The sequence below is a fragment of the Ixodes scapularis genome, unplaced genomic scaffold (assembly GCF_016920785.2).
Source record: "Ixodes scapularis isolate PalLabHiFi unplaced genomic scaffold, ASM1692078v2 PGA_scaffold13__105_contigs__length_92229423, whole genome shotgun sequence".
Classification (NCBI taxonomy): domain Eukaryota; kingdom Metazoa; phylum Arthropoda; class Arachnida; order Ixodida; family Ixodidae; genus Ixodes; species Ixodes scapularis.
The window spans coordinates 57,300,240-57,318,566 of NW_024609839.1; the positions used below are offsets into that span (position 1 = coordinate 57,300,240).

The 18,327-nt window shown below is 45.9% G+C and overlaps 1 protein-coding gene and 1 long non-coding RNA gene across 2 annotated transcripts in view; one reads left to right on the forward strand and one right to left on the reverse strand.

Annotated features, from left to right (window-relative positions):
* LOC120848849 (techylectin-5A-like) overlaps positions 1-17,954 on the reverse strand; it is a 90,870-nt gene extending 72,916 nt beyond the window's left edge. The window contains exon 1 of the mRNA XM_040220886.1: positions 17,829-17,954. Within this exon, the coding sequence (XP_040076820.1) occupies positions 17,829-17,927 (99 nt within the window). The 5' untranslated portion in view covers positions 17,928-17,954. The remainder of the gene's footprint in view (positions 1-17,828) is intronic.
* On the forward strand, positions 9,507-14,578 carry LOC115317262. Its single transcript, XR_005717781.2, has 4 exons — positions 9,507-9,629; positions 11,221-11,420; positions 12,429-12,629; positions 14,488-14,578. It is a non-coding gene; the product is annotated as an uncharacterized LOC115317262 (long non-coding RNA).
* Positions 17,955-18,327: the final 373 nt, after the last annotated feature.

An 18,327-nucleotide genomic window follows, 5' to 3' on the forward strand; every position in this document is an offset into this window, starting at 1 on the left:
ACCTTCCGCATAAATTCGGTGTTGCTCCGTTGGTTTGGGGCGACATCTGACGGTCGTGGTGTGCAGAAGTACGCCAGAAGTTCCTGGCGGATGATTTGCCGAATTAATTGTGGGAGGTCGGACGCCGTTGTGGTCTGTGGGGACACTTCGGGCAGGCGTTCGAAGGGTGCCTTTGTTATGCGGGCGCCCTGCAACTCCTCGTACTTCTTGCACTCTGTAATGAGGTGGTGAACAGTTGGAGGGGATTTTGGAGCTACGATTGAGAATAGCTGGTGTGGTAGCCCTTTGAACAAATGCCGGATTTTGTCTTCTTCGGTCATGTTAGTGTCGACGCACCGACACAGGCGAAGGACGTCCTCAATGTAGGACATGGAGGACTCGGTTGTAGTTTGATACCTTCGGGCAAGTTTATCTTTCGCCTGTTGTTTGCGGCGTTCGGGTTTGCCAAATATTTCCGCGAAACCCAACTGGAATCTGTCCCAGGAATTTATTTCTTCTTCGTGATTATCAAACCACTGGAGTGCGGTATCCTTCATGAAAAAAACCACATTCGCGAGCTTGAGAGTATCGTCCCACCTGTTATGTAGGCTAGCCCAATCGTAACTTCTTAGCCAGTCGTTGACATCGGCCTCTGGTGCTCCATTGAAAACTGGTGGATCTCGCTGGCGGTTCTTGATAAGCAGTGGAGCGGGTGGTCCGCCTCGTCCGGCATTGCGTTGTGCGTTAACGTCCGCTGCGAAGCTCCAGCGCCCATCGCGATAGCACAGGAACCGAGAGGTTGGGAATCGTCTGCACCTCCACCACTTGTGAGGGTGTTTATAAGAGACGTATTCGATGGTGCGATGTGGGAAGACCAGAGTCGATCAACGGCGGAACAGCCGAATCGCTCTCAGCTCGCGTGGCGAAAACATGCAGCGCTCGCCCCTAAATCCTAAAGATGTGCGTCGTCGTCTTCGTAACAATATATATATATATATATATATATATATATATATATATATATATATATATATATATATATATATATATATATATATATATATATATATATATATATATATATATATATATATATATTTATATATATATCAGGGTGTCGACCCGGAACCGAACCGAACCGGTATTGTTTCCGGAACTGAACCCGAACCCGAACCGTTATATTGTTATCGCGATGAACCCGAACCGGAACTGAACCGGAAAAAAAATAACGGTTACCGGCTCATGTCAAAACGGTTCGACCACGCGCTGTTGACATTGAATGTGCTATCAATGCCATTTGTTTTTTAAGTGCCGTCAAGTGACACACACCTCGCTTACATATTTTTCTTCTCCACTCAGTCTTAGGAATATAAACGCTGCATCCATGAATCTCGACAAACGCTGCATTCATGAATCTTGACATAGGAACCAGTATTGCGCTGGTCGCGGCTTGCACAGAAGGAAAAGAATTGGAAGACTGCAAAAAAAAAAATTAAAAAAATCGCGTCACGGGATTTCATTTCCCTACAATTTCGTAAATCCTAAATGCTGCTGTCTGCTCATTTCATAACACGTTTCTAGAACGCGCGAGTTCTTAAAGCTTGCTTCCATCGGAATGGGAAAAGAAAAGGCTGTGGAGTTTGATAATAATGCATCCGGTTTCGTTGGGTGCCTTCATGTGCGCTTTGCTTGGGGTGATGACATCTGGCCATTTTGTTTCGAACGCTTATTTTTATTTTTTGTTCTGAAGCGCGTGAAAGAGCGTGTCCCTGCACGCGCTCGTGGCGCTGACTGTGTTACGGCGACATTTTGTTTCCTGCGATTTCTTTGTATTTTCCCTGCGAGCGCGTGCTGTCGGTATCGGGTACTACAAACGATGGCATCACCCTAAACAGAAGGGCATTGAGGCACACTAGGTTTCGTATAGGCACTTAGAAGCTAACATATTTTTGAGACAGCGAACGCATCTATTTTAATTAGATTTCAATATTTATCCTATTACGTCCTTCTAGCGTTGCGTTCGGTGAAGTGTTTTTCATATTCCGTATCTTGTTTAATGAAAACTTTTTAAGGGTCTAATTTGAGTTACCGAAGGCTAGTTCAAATAAAGAAAGCTGCATTTTCTCCCCACTGTTCCTTCAATTGCTTACACGCCGAGGTGGCGGGATAGTTAGCGAGTTCTACTTGTAAGTGGGTTTGTAAGGAGGTCGCGGATTTTACAGTTACTGCGTCGGACCCAATTAGATGAAGTCCGAATGCATAAACGTCGGTGAGGTAACCTTTGAGTGCACATAAAGAAACCATTCCTGGTAGAAATCCCTGAGCTTTACACTACACTCTAAAACAAAAAGGGTGTCAAAAGCTGCACTCTAACACCCTCTTGTCCCATATAATACACCCCAGAATTTCAATTCGACGTACAGTGCCCTAAAGTCGAACATTGGGCCCGAAACTTTACGAGGGGCTTGATAGCCGTGTGGTACAAGATTTTAAATTGCTAAAGTACGTATCAAAGACCACATAAAGAAAACACCGAGCTTTTACAGGAGGGCCAAAAAAACCCGAATTTTTTTTTCATGTTTAGTAAAACGTACATTAGCTATTTCAATAAGTTGTACGACACAGCCCCTCGTAAAATGTCGGGCCGTCTGTTCGACTCTAGGGTGCTGTACGTCGAATTGAAGTTTGGGGGTGTATTATATGGGACAAAGGGTGTAAGAATACACCCTTTGACACCCTTTTTTCTTGAGGGTGTACGATGTCTCCCGTTTCGTATGCGCTGATTTCAGATGTTTTATTTGTAATTTGTTTTGACGTTGCAATTTGTCATTTATAATTTCCGAACCGGTTCGCTAACCGGTTCAGCGCCCCAAACCGGTTCGCGGATCGAATTAATCACACCGGAACTGAACCGGAACAAAATAAATTCACCTGAACCTGAACCGTAACCGAACCCGTATTTTTTTCGGTTCGACACACTGATATATATATATATATATATATATATTGTAGCGTACAGGGAAGACCAGGCGTCTTTCCTGTACGCCTTCGCCTTCGCTTCGCTACAATATATATATATATATATATATATATATATATATATATATATATATATATATATATATATATGGGTGATTTTATCTCCAATTGTTTAGGGAGAAATGATGGGTCCTAAAAGATTCCGTAAAAAATATACGTTCTTTCAAAATATGTTACTAGAACAACACTACAAATTAGAACTGCAGAATTTGTTTTTTGTGCTTGAGATTTTGTTTATGAAGGGGCAGAAGGTAGGTCTTGCGATTTTAGCTGTTATCAGTTTTGACATATTTTAGAGTCTCGCAACGTTTAGATTATCTTTTTCACAACACTGGTAATTTTTTTTTTTACAGCTTTAATACTTTATATTTAAGGGTTAAAGCACACTGGAATTGTGTATTTTTATTTCATTTTATAAAATAAGGATTCCTGAATCATGCATCTTTGACAATAATGGACCAAGTTTGAATCGAGCTAGCTTTCGGTGTACGATTATTTAGACACAAAAACATATCCATTGGAAGGTTCTATCCAAAAGCGCTGTTAGGGCGCAGACGTTTCCCGTCAGGCGAATCTGGTTCCTGCGCATGCGCTGTGCCCACGCCTCGTAAGGGCTTGTTTGTAAACAGCGCGTTGACCGATAGAGCCTATCAATCATATAAACAATATCATCCATAACAACCATATGGACCATACAAACCAAATCAGCCGTACCAACCGTACGACCCGTACCAACCGTATGACCCATACCAACCATTTGACCCGTACCCCATATTGCTATACGAAGATTCGCACGAAAAATGTAGGGACGCTTTACACATGCGACAGATTAGAACCGCCATTGCTGGCCTTCCCTTATCTTATCGAGATACCGAGCCACTAAAACGGGCTTTGACGAGCCTCCCCAAAGGTCAATGCTGGGGGAGAAGGACGCGGTCGAGTCTAAAATGGCAATAACTTGCCCTGCGATGGTAATGATGGAGCGAAGTGATCAAAATAAGACGAAACACAAAATGAAGGTCGGTTATGGCGGCACCCATGAACAGCTGCTGCATACCGTCTATACGCTGTTTTTTTTTTTGTTTTTTTTTTAATAGGGACTATTTAGAAACTGTAATATTCTTAACTTAAGTATAGTTTAAATAAAAGACACAACACTGTAAACATGAAAAGAAAAAGATAAGCTAATACTACAACATTGAACATCATTTAAAAAAAATACGGTTTTTCATATATGAGAAGCTTTTTATGTGTTTTTATAAATGCAATAAAATTTATTTGAGATATATTATTTTGTCATATTAAGCAGTGCGTCGGAAAAGACATATATGCACCTGCATTCTACGACGCTTACCTCCGTCATTTCGTTTTTCACTTAAGTATTAGTTATTTTTGTAACATGATCATAGCTTTTATTGATTCTCGAGTCTACACACAGTTCGCCAAAACTTATGCATCGATAGTATTCATAGTATAAAACGGTAAGGGGTTCTTCCGCACAGTCAGTTTGTTAACTGAGTAATCTAGAGAACTCTAAATGATATATAGGACGTTTAAAAAGTTTTCCGTTAACTAAAGGCCTCCGAAAGGAAACCAAAATCCAAACAATCTGGTTAAGACACGCCTGTCAGACAATACATTTGACGTGATAAAGAAATTTAGAGCAATATTGACGGCGAGAGGTTTATTTGAAATTCTGCTTGCGAAGTCCATGACGTCACTGGTCCTTCCGGAATGACCATCTCGGTCGTGAAGGCGAACCCGCTCCGCCGCTCCTCCCCGCGCCCGGAATGCCGAGAGAGAAAAAAAAGTGGAAAGGAGGGGACTGCCGACTAAATCGCGTCTCACGCCGTTAATATTGCTGTCATTTTTTTTTTTCGCTTAAAATTTATTTCTTGATACGCGTGTCCCAACCGGACTGTTTAAAAAATATATTTATTTCAAGGGAGGGAAGGAAGGGGGGGGGGGGGGGGGGGGGGTGAGGGCCCTTTAGTCGAGCACTTGTGGGGAAAAACCTTTCGTAGCAGGCGGTGCCGGAGGGAAGGCGGGGGGGGGGGGGGGGGGGGGGGGGGCTGCGGCAGCTACACGAGAGCGCGCGCTCGGCCGCCGCTCTCGTGTCAGGCGTTGCGGAAGGGGGTGGGGGGCTGCGGCCACTTCTGCCCCTCTCGGCACCGAGGAACATGGCGGCGCCTGAGGCATCTATTTCGCCAGCGACCTGGACTTCGGCACTTGCGAAACGTGGCCGACCACGCCAGTACACTGCATACGAACTGAGGGAACGGAAGATAACATTTATGCTCTCGCATTCCGAACTGATAAGAAATGCTTAGGTGTCCTCGGGATTATATTTCTTCTCTCTCTTCTTTTTCCCGGGTTTCTTCTTCATTCCGAAGTTTTTTTTTTTTTCCTTCTTCCGAGGGATTTTGGGTTGAGGGATAAAACGGCTGAGGCATTGAAAGTGGCTTCGGTGGCATCATTAAATGTCGGTTGCTAGTTGAAAGAACTCTACTACAGTGAACTATAGGTCACTATAACTGTACTGCCTGTCCTCGTGCCCACATGTTTTATTGTTTCGTGCTTTTCAAATCATCTTTACCAACCCCTACTGAAAAAAACCTGTACGAATGTATACCGGCCTATACCGGTTCACACCGGAGTCCTGTATTCTCATATCGGTAACCGGTAGCTCTGTACCGGCGACCTGTAACCACGTACTGGCGAAGCCGATACGCCGTACCGGCTGCCCATACCATGTACAGGCGACCGGTAAACACGTACGGGCACCGCCGGTAGGCCACACCGGTAACCGGTAACCACGTACCGGCGAAGCCGATACGCCGTACCGGTTACCCATATCATGTACAGGCGGCGAGTGAACACGTACAGGCGAAGCCGGTACGGCACACTGGTGGTCCGTAATAACGTACCGGTGGCCAGAAATCGAAGCGCGGCGAATAGCAACCACGTATCGGAGCGACCGGTAACGCCTTACCGGCGCCGGCACTTAAACCGGCGGTCGGTAACCTTGTACAGGCTCTACCGGTATTCACAATAGACCTGGGGGATCGGTGGCCAAGTGGTCTAGCGCACACCAGCTCGGAGCAAGTGGAGCGAAAGCTCGCGCTGCAGAACCTAGGGATCCTGGGCTCGAGCCCCACCCCTGCCCGTTTCGATCTGGATGAGCATCGTACCGGCGTGCGGTCGTGTATCACTACTGCGTGATGCACGTTAAAGACCCCAGGCTAGCGGCTGTACCGCACTGGCTAAATTTCTCATCTACAGCTGGGAGACTCGTCACCCCTGTGAGGCAGACCAAGTTCTAGGCTGTATAAACACACACACAACCCAATTTTTTCACAATAGACCGACCTCACTAAGCGTTGGGCGCATTAAAGCCACCATAACTTTAGTTCACAGGAGGCAGACGGCCGTGCACGCGAGGGCTCGTGTCTTCTCGTGCTCTACGCGCGAAGAGCTCCAGCGAGGTTGTCGCACGTGCACAAAGACTAAAGTTCCCTCGCTGCATTGCGGCAGCGGTGGCGTAGTCAAACTAACCGGTGAGATCGGTTTAAGGGGTATCCACACGAAGGAGAAATCCGCCCCTTTCCTCCGCGGAGCGCGCATCACATGAGACATACGTCATCTCTTTTTGACGCCTCGCGGCCTCGCGCCGCCGTTCTCCTCCGTGGCGGAGGCGCGGAGGCCTCGTACTTTTAGCATGAGAGCTCCGCAGGTGCACGCGGCGGAACCGGGGACGGAGTTTAAGGGGTATCCACACGAAGGAGAACTCCGCGGACGGATGTCGTGACGTCAACACCCCTGGAAACTCCGTCCCCGGCTCCGCCGCGTGCACCTGCGGAGCTTTCGTGCTGTCAGCACAAAGCCTCCGCGCCTCCGCCACGGAGGAGAACGCGCCGCGAGGCGTCAAAAAGGGATGACGTATGTCTCACGTGATGCGCGATCGGCGGAGGAACGTGGCGGATTTCTCCTTCGTGTGGATCCCCCTTTAATGGGTTGTTGACGTCACGAAATCCGTCCGCGGAATTCTCCTTCGTGTTGATACCCCTTTATTTAACGCGACCAGAAATCATCAGACCTCGACGGGAACGCGCGCACCGCGAAACTAAACTGTGATATTTTTTTTCAATGAAGAATTTTAATCATAAAATCACATATTAGGTCATTTCAATTTCACAGTTTCAGCTATCAAACTCAACCATTTTATGACATGCATATTTAAAGTCATAAAATGCGAAAACCAAATTCATGGGAAGCGAGGCCGAGATAAACGAGAGTTTGTTTCACAGCTTTGAGCCCTGTACCGCGGTAGTTTCGGTTTTGGTTTATTGACATCAGATTGAATTGGATTTCGTAGCTGCAAGCCAGAGTGCAGAAAAACAACCAACGACGGACAAACAATGTTTTTCTTAACAAGAAATAAACTTACAATGGTAAGTTTTTATGCTTTTAAATGTTTTAAAACTATTTTAAGTAATAATAGTACTAACATAACCTAAGGCAGATTATTTCTTCAATCCAATCCAATCCTTATGTACCCGCGCCGCTGGCCAGCTAGCCACTGCCAGCCAGTTCTCTGAACCAAAGCCGCAAAGCCGCATTGACGTTAGGGCCATCTCGATCGTTGTTTATCGGTGTCGATATGTACTAAGCGTACAGTCGCCGGCCATATGAGCTCCCCCGGCAGAACCCCGACCGGATCAGCGAAAATCCCGCACGCGGCGCGTCGAGCGTTGCCGCGTTTTGGGAGCCGGGCTATTGGGACCAAACCATTTCGTTATCAAAGGGGTGGACGCATAGCTTTTATCGGGATTCCGGTCTTTCGAAATGTGAATCACAAAAACATGGCCGATTAGAATTGCCGTCTTCGGGTGTTGTCCCCAAGTGTTCGGAGATGATGTTATAACTGCTTATAAACTGGAGCTTGCTTTAGGCGTAGGTAAAGCAGCAGTGTTCGATCGATGCTTACAAATGTAAAAATCCTATGTTTGATATGACATTAGGCATGACAACAATGATCCCTCGGCAAGCCTGAAGTGGCCGACCAGGAAGCCATTTGCAAAGTCATCGTGTAGAAAGTCACCCTTGGCGAAGCAACACGCTACTGAGCGCAGAGCAATACAGTCTCCTCGATAAAACGCGTTCATGAAAGGTGTCTGAATCTTTATTCTGCTTCGACACAAATCATTCTTTTTTTGTTATCTATAGCATATCCTTATAGATTAAATAAATTATTTCAAAATCGCTTGTCATTGTCTAGTCTAGGTTTAAGAAAGATTGTAAGAAAGGGGGGGGGGGGGGGGGGGGGGGGCTTGCGCGTAGGATTACTCTTCGGGTAGGAACTGTTTAAAATTACAAACAGGTTTCTCAAATAAAAAAGTATCATATAACACGTCAGAGATATTATGCAGTGAAGAATTTCGATAAACCGCCTGTGTTTACCTATACAACCGGAAGCAGGCTAGAAATCGGCCGTGCTTCTGATTCACATTAGAAAACGCGTAATGCTATTAAACTTCTTGCGTCCACCCCCTTGATAGCGTAATGGTTTGGTCCCAATAGCCCGGCTCCCAGAACGCGGCGACGCTCGACGCGCCGCATGCGGGATTTTCGCTGCTCCGGCCGGCGTTCGGCCGGGGGAGCTCATATGGCCGGCGACTGTACGTGATTTATGTTGGTGGCGCGAAGGCAATAGTCAGCGTGAACCGCATCAAGAAGTTCAAACCGGCGACCCTTGGCGACTTCGACCCCGACGTGCCGAAAAGCGTCTACTGGGAGGCTGTTGGAGCGTGCGCCGGAGAATGATAAGTTGTTTTCTACGCATCAGGGGCTCGAAGCGCAACGTTTACTGCAAACCATTAATAGGGAGTTTTCGTAGATCGTTCTCGCCGTCCCGCAACGCCCTCCGCAACTCGCTATATACCTGGAACTCTACAGTCAAGGCTATCGGCGTGCAGGCGCAGTAGTAACTTCTTCGTTGCGGAAGGATTAGCGGAGGGGGGAAACGCGGTCTACGAAAACTCCCTATGTTCGCGAGCCTCTACTTTTTAGCAAATTCTACACGTCCAAAAATTAGCGAAATTTAAGGACACATGGAAAGCGGAAATTTGGTGGGCCCCCGTTCCGGCGTCCCCCGTTCCGGCGTCTAGAATTCCAAAATGTGATGGGCACGAATATGTCCTTGCGCCGGATTTGTAAAGAAGTGGGCGGCAAGAGCAAAGGGTTTTACATTGTTGAACTACAGGGCGCTCCAGATGGCAGCCACGACAATTTAAAATAAATCACAACAAATAGGCTCTGTAAGCTACGACAACTTTACCACATAAGTTCGACTAGGTGGTGCATTTACTTTTTAAAAATATAGAAGAAAAGACTTGTTGAAACATGGGTTATAGCGCAGGCTAGCTGGTGAATGGTCATATCTATAAACTTCGATACAAGGGGGGGGGGGGGGGGGGGGAGGGGGGACAAACACGACTTTGAAATGTAGCTCAATGTGCATGTTTTGTCTTACAGAGACACGAGGTGAGCTGGTTGCTGCTTTGAAAAAGAAGCACGTGGCCATCCCTATGATATTGGACTCAAGGTTCGAGGTATATGTGCGCCTTTAAACTGTTTTTCTTACCGCATTCTTAGACTCTGTTCAGAACCAGCGGCCTTAAATTCGTCTTTTGTGTCCCTTTTTCAAATCGGCACCATACTTCACATCTGTTACCAGTGGGCAGTAATTGTGGGCAAAAAATTGCACGGTTAGGCTAAGGAATATCTTGCATTTTGTTCGCCTCATGAGTAATTGTGTCCATTCATTATGGCTGGTCAGGACTATTTGTATAGATATCTTTTTTTTTTAATTGCTTGCTATTCTGTTACACAGATCCGGTAGGTAGATATGCTCTATGAAAGTGGACCACAAGCCGCACTTTAACACACAAAGAGCCACAGCTTGGCCACTCCTGGTCTCGATTGTGCTGTAGCCGAAGTTGTCCGTCTTCAATTTCAAGAGACACTCTCCTGCTTGTTTCTCCACCGCATTATATCTGAATTTTACCCTCTTCAGTCTTACGAGGCTTCCTCACCTGCTCTAAGTCTGAATCTCGTTGTAGTCGAAGGTGCATCTCTCTCCACTATCGTAAGACGTCCTCGTTTGTTTGGGGTCCTGCTTGCGTGGCAGCCAAAGTTTCCTCTTTTGAATCTTTTCATCCGCTTCGATGGTTCTCTTGTTGCTACTTTCCTCTCTAGCTTTCAACAAACATTTTTCATGTTGTTCTGTAGTGCCCTAGGCACTTTGCTGCCACTGTGCCTCAGCACGCTTGCGTGTATGTTCCTCTGGTGAGACCTACTTTCGCATACCGACAACGATAGATGATGCTCAAGTCTGGTTCACAGAGCTCTCCACAGATGTGGCTATGCGCGACTGCGACCAGATGTGACACTCATTGTTATGGCAACAACGGCGTTGAGTCACTGGCATGTGCATCAACGCAGCTCTTGCCTGCACCCAGTAACTCTTTCGCAAATGCTTGCCCATGTGTGCTCGTAGTGAAGCGGATACGATGTGCCCGGCTTAGACCCCAACAGTTGTGGATTTGACGCACAGTGCCGACGGCATGTTTTTCTTTTCTGAATTATAATGTGCCGGCGCATGCTGGTTTTCAAAAGCAGTAACAAATCCTCGGACCAATGGACGCCTAAAGTGCATAGGGTTTGCTTATAAATGCTATCGTATTTAAAAGTACTGGATTGCAAATACAAAGTAACTGAGAGTTTACGTACCTCATAGAAAGTACACTGGGTGCAAAGTAGTATTTACTTTCTAACTAACTGAGAAGTACTTTTAACACAATATTTTATCATACTATCTCGTTTACCTATGCAGTGTTTGCTGCCAACAGGTACACGTAGCGCAAACAGATACACGTATCGTCCTTTACACACTAGAGTGTGTAAAAGACGATGCAACAATTATTTCCTGAAATGACCGTGAATACCGGATATATGGTCATGGGCATCTGGAAGCATTCTTTCAGGGGGAGGGGGCAATCACAGGTATGGGGCTGAAACATACACCTAGAAAATAAAGGGGGGGGGGGGGGCAATTTAATGTGAACTATGTGTGTCCGAATCCTGTGGTGGAAGTTTATATTAAATGAATATTGAAATGCGTGGACCTTTTTTCTCTTCCAGATTGAGATGTCGCCATCCCCTGCAGTGGGTGGCAAGTACAAGAAAAAAAGAAGACGGAGGACAAGACGTCCACTGTGTCGCTTGTGGAGCATGCCTGACTGGTTGAAAAGCTGCGGTCGGCAAAGCAGAGGGTGGTGAACCTGGAGCAGGAGCTCCAGATAGAGAGGACGCTACCAAGAAGCAACTGCTGGCACTACTGGGTAAGCGTGGAGGCACTTTCAGTTGCCCACCTCACACACGACACATTATGTGCTCACACTTTATCCGAGGGATCAAAAGTAACTTTAATTTTTTTGGTCGCAAACGGAAGCAAGCATATACAACAGGGTGCCCTCAATGTATCAATGAGTTGGTGTCCATAATTCTCTTTTCTTAGGGTGCAAATGGAGCTTTGAGAGCTTGTTTCTTGTTGCTGATGGCGATGACCCCGTTTTGCTTGGCAGCACTGTTGTTTTGACCGAAGAAATATTTTTTTGCAGTTCGTCAAACAATCATGTCCATACCAAGACACCATGGTCTGTGCACATCGATGAGGCTTGAAGTGAATGTTTGTTCTGTCGGTCACCACATTGTAAATATGCACTTTCCGATGAGCCCGGCCAGCGCACGTCCTTTCGTCATTGGGGAGAAAGGAGTTCTTTTTGTTGAGGAGGAGAGAGTGAGGAAGCTGGTCGTAGGCATGACCACAGCACCAACAAGGCTGAACTTTAATCGGGCGTCAGCTTGTGCCTAGCGACGCAACTGTGCAACTGGTCAAAAGGTGGCCAGACAATCTGCTACAGCATTGGATTTCGTCAGAAAGATTGAGCTTATATGTCGCAAACCGTCGGAAGTGCTAGGTATGAATATTCATTAGCTATTCACCGGCATTTTTTTTTTTTTTGTAAACATGCTCTCTGCCGCCCACTACCGGCGAATTTGAGCGCATTTCCTTTTTTCCTTTTTCTTTTTTGGTTTTGTGTCTCGTCCTTTTTTTGTGTGTTCTGCTCGCACCACTTTTCCAGTCCCGGTGTGTTACGGAAAAACAAATAGGCACACTGCCGATAGTATTCTGTGGCATGAAGCACTATGAAGCCCTCATGCCATCAACGGACCAGGAAAGTGCTGAAGTCTGAATAACCAAGCATGTCTGAACTTTTGGCGTCCGAAAAATCTGTCGACTCCTGTAACCGTGTCTTGTTTCTAAACATTGTTTTATTATGTTGCAGTGGACAAAGTCCCGTCTGGCGGTGTTGGGTCAGCTCCTCCAGCTTGCCCAGCGGCAGTTCCTGCAGCTGGTGCTCCTGCTCCAGTTCACGTTGCGCGAGCTACCGGCCGCTGATGCTGCTGTTCCAGCAGCGGTTCTTGTAGCAGGCCCACCGGAGGCACCTCCCGAGTGTGTGCCAGTGCTTGCAGAGGTCGATGATGAGGTAAGTTCAGAATTTCATTGAATATTCATTTCAGATATTGGGCAAGTGACTACATTTTATGGTTTCCACAGCTCCTTGAATGAGGTTATTTGTATGTTTCCTTAAATTGAACCATCGTCCTGCTTCAAAATGCTGATGAATGTAAAGAGTAGAACCGGGCATTGATAAGATATTTCTTCCCAATTAATTGGCGCTTTTTTGAAACGTTTTCTATTTAGTGTCCTCGTTTTATTTCAAGCTTTTCCATAAATCGTGTACCACGAGCCCAGATTAAAATTCTGTTATAATTGGTACCCTTCTTTCTCTCTTCCGCTTTACTCGGAACTCACTTAAAGGGGCGGTGCAACAATTTGCGGACTTTGGGTTATTAATTGCGGGAATCGATCCCGGCCACATATAAAACGAAAGACAGAAAACTAATCTTCCCTGCTTGCCCTAATTTTCATTAAAAAAATAAAAGAAATTGGTATCTTTGGCACCCCTCAACTCGACATTGAAGCGGCACCAGCTTCGCCTGTGACGTCATTCGGAGTGGCGTTAGTTTCCGGTTGGGCGCTTCTGGCTTCCGTTTACCCAGCGCTCGCCGCCTCGCCGGGCTCGCGGCTCTCCCGCTCTCCCGTCGATCCCCGACCAACATGGCGGCATGGGCAGACGGCTTGAGCGACGTCGAGCGAAAGATGCTTGCGTATAGTGAGTCAGTCGGACTTGTGCGGCGGGCAGTCGACGCGGCGGGCAGTCGAAGTCGAGGTCGAGACACCAGGAACAATAACGATACCACAATACTACGGACCACGACCAACGCACTCCGTCGAGCGAGGGAAAGACAAAACGTCCGGGTTGCTCGTGTAGCCGCCGTAGGCGCCTCGGGCGTCGACGGATGACGGCGACGGCAGGTTTGGTTGACTTGCGGTAGATGGCGCCACAAATGTTTTAGCGGCAATATTAGGCTTTTGAAGCGTTTCTGGATGCCTGAACAACAAGATTTTTTAAACTCAACCTTAAATCAAGCTTACAATTGCCTAACACTATCACTTACAAAATCCACTCCGAATGACGTCAGACCACAGGTTCCATCTGCGGCCACCATGTGGCCGCAGGTTGGGAAAAAAAGTGTTTTTTATTTTGCGATTACGCAGTGAAATAGAGATATTTTGCAGTATGGCGGCACTTTTTCTCTTGCTTATACCGAAGTAAACAATATAAAAAATACAAGCTGCACGTTCGTTCAGTGTTAAAATCATTACACCGCCCCTTTAAACAGACACTTACACCCCCCCCCCCCCCCAAAAAAAAAAAAAAAAAAAGTTTCATTTTTTGCCAGGCGATTTATTGTGTCGAAAGACTACATAATTAATATTTTGCAACAGAGTCACATATATCTTTATGAAAGCCAGAAAGCGCAACTGCTCAGAACCGAAACTGAAACCCGTGCACGGAGGTCGGAGAAGTGGAGAGGAGAGAGTGAGTGGGAGAGGTCACGTGGCTACACCCGACTGAGCTTTTTGTGTTCCCTTCTGTGTCCTTTTTTTTGTGTGTACAGCAGACGACATGCGTGGCTGGAACTGTTTGCTGTGCGATTCCTTTGCAGTTATGTTTGTTCCACTCTCTGTTCTGCACTTCAAGATGAGTTGTTCTGTACATTGAGAAGCTGGAGATGAGTAGTGAGTGCCCGTGGGGAATTTCCGTGATCACCTCCGAAAAGAATACCACCAAGATGTTGCGTGAAGAGCTGCCTCACATGTCCTGCGTCCGAAAAAAGTGTCATTGTGCGGCAGATGTCTGCACAAGTTTCCGAAAGATCGAGATTGGGACCAATGGCTGGCTGCATTTCCTGTAGAGCATTTTTATCTATTTCTAGGTTCACCTTGGCCACGGTGTCTTGGTGCGAAAGTACAAACTGTCCTACGTCAGGGGAGCCCGGGGAGACTCCATCTTCGTTAAAGAGGCCATGAAGCTGGTCTTCGGCAGAGAGGACCTGCATGGGCCGAGCGTGAGGGGTGCCATGACGGCGCTTCAAGGGCGCCGTGGCCAAGAAGGCCCTGACTCCAGTCAAGTTGGCAGCAGTCAGCAGTAAGTGCCCACTTCTCACAGATATATCATACTTGGTGAGACATTCAAACCTTATGGCTTCCAAAGTTGCAATCTGCTACGGCAAAATGAATGGGATAAAATATTCCAAGGCTTATAGAACTTTCAGTGTTATAGGCTGTTGAAGGGTCACAGTTCGACGAGTTCGAGCTTTAGGAACGTAAAGCTCCGAGCGCAAAACCGAAATGAAGAAGCCCTATCTCCTTCTTTGTTTTTAATATATGAAGAAAAATAAGGTGACCTTGTCACGGTCATCTAGGTCGCTTGGCGCTTTCTGATGCATTCACACTATGGACGTTTTACAGCAACATGCTCCGCGTCGCAAATATCTGCTAATCCCTGCAAGTTTTGGGGGGGTCTATGATATCAGAGGCCTGCTCACAGGACCGTCTGTTGGCTTCCCGGCGGAGCTGTGAGGCACTCATTTTTTTTATTTTGAACGAAAAGCTGGCACTAGCAAAGCTGTGAAACGAGTCTGTTTGTCCACTAGAGCTGCTGGAGCCGAACTATGTTTGGCTCTGTCCTTTGAGTACTGCACATTTTTTCTAAACTACCTTCTCATCGCGGGTATTCCTCTTATCACGTATGAATGGACCATTGAAGGGTCGTGACACGGATATTAAATTTGTCAAATGATTCTTGATGTCAAAGATGTGTTGTTAATTTATATACATGCCCAGAACAACAATTGCGGCTCAAAGTCTTTCTTTCGCACAAAAACCGCCTCCCGAGCATTGTGTGTTCAATGTTCCTTTCACTCGTTTCCATGGTGCCATTGTTGGGCATGAAATGTGTTCGAGGCTTTAGGCAATCGGAGGCCCATGTTCATAATTGAAAATACATACGCGTATTTGGATTCATAGAACATACTTTCATTTTAGTTAACAGGCAGGCGAGCTGGTTAAGGATAGATGTAGTAACCCGGGAGCGTGGGGACAAAAAGGGACAGACAGACATAAAGCTCCGGAGCTTCGTGTCTTTTTGTTCCTTTTTGTCCCACTGCTCCAGGGTCTATTATTTTTATAGACAATGAAATGCAAGGAACACACTGTTTCAAGCAAACTTTAAGTGCATAGTTGTGGGAAGTCACACTAGGTCTTTTCGATTTGCTTGAACCAGCCGATATAGTTCAAGTAGTGTAAGAACTGATGCATTAGATTCAATCGGAAGTTGCTTGGACGCTGAACTGAACTGTTCGATTTATCCCAGTGCTGCACGAGCTCAGCCTCAGTTCCACAGAATCTTGCGCTGGCCGAAGTCATTTCAGCGTTCATGCAGTAACAGGTGGCAACTCCTCGGTCTTTCGGAAACTAATTACAGGGTCGTTTGTAACGCTGCTGCTTAACTTCACACAGCCGCAGCCCGACTTGCGCACTGCTTCTGCACTCCTTCGAACTCGGTCTGAACTGGTTCAAAACTTTCTGGCCGAATCATGCATACCTGCTGTTGTCAGCAGACTGCGTATTCGTAAGAAGTTGCTCTTGGAGTCTACATGGTATCACAAGATATTAACAAAGCATAAATTGTAGTAAAAACTGCTTGCTTATAATTGCTGGAATTAAAATATTAAATTTTTCGAGAAACTGTAGATATACATGACTTATTGTTGTATTATTTTCCCCTGCAGATGCCTTCAACGAGTACATATGGAGGCATCCTCGAGAGGCCTCTCCAGGGAAGAGGACAGCTCGGGTCAACCTACTGCAGTATGCCAATTTGTTAATATCGTACTGCAGGATATTAACAAGAAGCTTGACTTCTAAGCTTGCTTAGAGGTTAAGCTTCTTGTTGATGTTCTGCAGTATGCCAATTTGCCTTCACTAAATACACATATAACCTGAAATGACCTGGCTCATGCTCATTCTTTGCATGACAAATGCATGTGAATTGTTAAACCTGCAAAGATCCGTAGGTCCGTATGCAAACGTTCAACACCATGTTGATTCCTATTACTGCGTCAGAATGGGTAAACCTGTAAAGATATAGGTTTCTCTACCTGAACAGGTGAATCTGTATAAATATTGGTTCCTATATCTGAATGGGTCAACCTGTAAGGTACGGACGGGCTCCTATATCTAAACGGGTCAACCCGTACAGGCACGGTTTCCCTTACCTAAACGGGTCAACCCGTACAGGTACGGGTCCCGTATCTGAACGGGTCAACCCATAGAGGTACGGGCTCCTGTATCTGAATGGGTCAACCTGTACAGGTACGGGTTTCCAGTAGCATACGGGAGACCCGTATCCCATAACACCAATGAGATATACGGGTCAACCAGTATGAATTTTTATACGGGTTTTTTCAGTAGGGACCCGCTCAAAGTTAATTTTCGTTCTCTGGTGGTCTGGAGGTTTCCGCGTCGGATTAAAACAGTTTCAAAGCTCCGGTTTGGTAGTGTTCGAACAACACAATCTGTCGGCCTCGAAGATGTTGGCGGCCGGGAGTCAACTTCTGACGAGGAGAGGTGTAAACATGCGCTTTTATTGGTTCGTTACGAAAGCAGAAAAAAGGGGATGGTTTTGTTGACGTCGGGTTTACGATAACACAACAGGGCTCCCCTATCAAGAGTGATATAAATAAAGATATTATTATTATTATTATTATTAAGCTCCATTTAGTGAATATTGATGGCGAAGAAAGTTTTTGGCACATTTAATCAAATTCAAGCTTTAAACTCAACAGATAATTGCGAAACGTGCTCATGCGTCGCAACGACGTTTGAACAGTATTTGGTTAGTCTGCCAGAGTATGGCAAAATTGTTACACGCCTTAGATGAGAACTATTTCCAGTGAAGTACGAATGCTAACCTGCGGTGTTTAGGATGAGCCACGCAGTGCATAGCAATACACGAACTCGTGAAGATATATGATGATGATCCAGATTGAACGGGCTGACCTGGAGACTAAATCAAGGATCCCGGGGTTCTGCAGCTGGAGCCTCCAATTCACGTGCTCTTAGTTGTGGTGCATTAACACAATCGACTACTGACACCCCTTAAAATTGTTGCACTGCCCCTTTTGAACGATCTTGCCTGTTCATCAAAAGAAAAAGGGCAAAGATATCTTTAAAAGTGCAATTTGTATTCTCTCCTCTATGAGGAGACACTTACTGTCCATCCGCCGCCATCAGACTCCATGTCACACCTAACATTTACTGGGTCGTTGCGAGGATAAATTTCATATTCACCGCTGTTGCTGCGTTTCTTCATTTGTATCTGGAAACAGCTTACCGTTCGATTTCCAGCTGAAAAATAAAGGTGCGTAAAGCAGACATTACTTATCAAAGTTTCAAGGAGAGGGACTTCGCAAAAATCTGCCGGTGGTTCGGCCAGCGGTGCGGTACATCGGTTGTCAATTTATCACAAACGGTCAGACATGCGAAGTAAGTGACGCAGGAGAACTTTGCTAAAATTGCAAACATAAAAAACGCGGGTCTTGTATATTATTTCGCATAGGAAACAAACGCACGCGTACATGGACTAAACCCTTGAGTTGGACAAAATACTCAATAACAGTAATTAAGTTACCAAATACCTGCTTCATAAAGTATTTAAACTACTACCGAAGTTACGTACACTGTAAAGCATATGGAGTAGACTACAAACACTT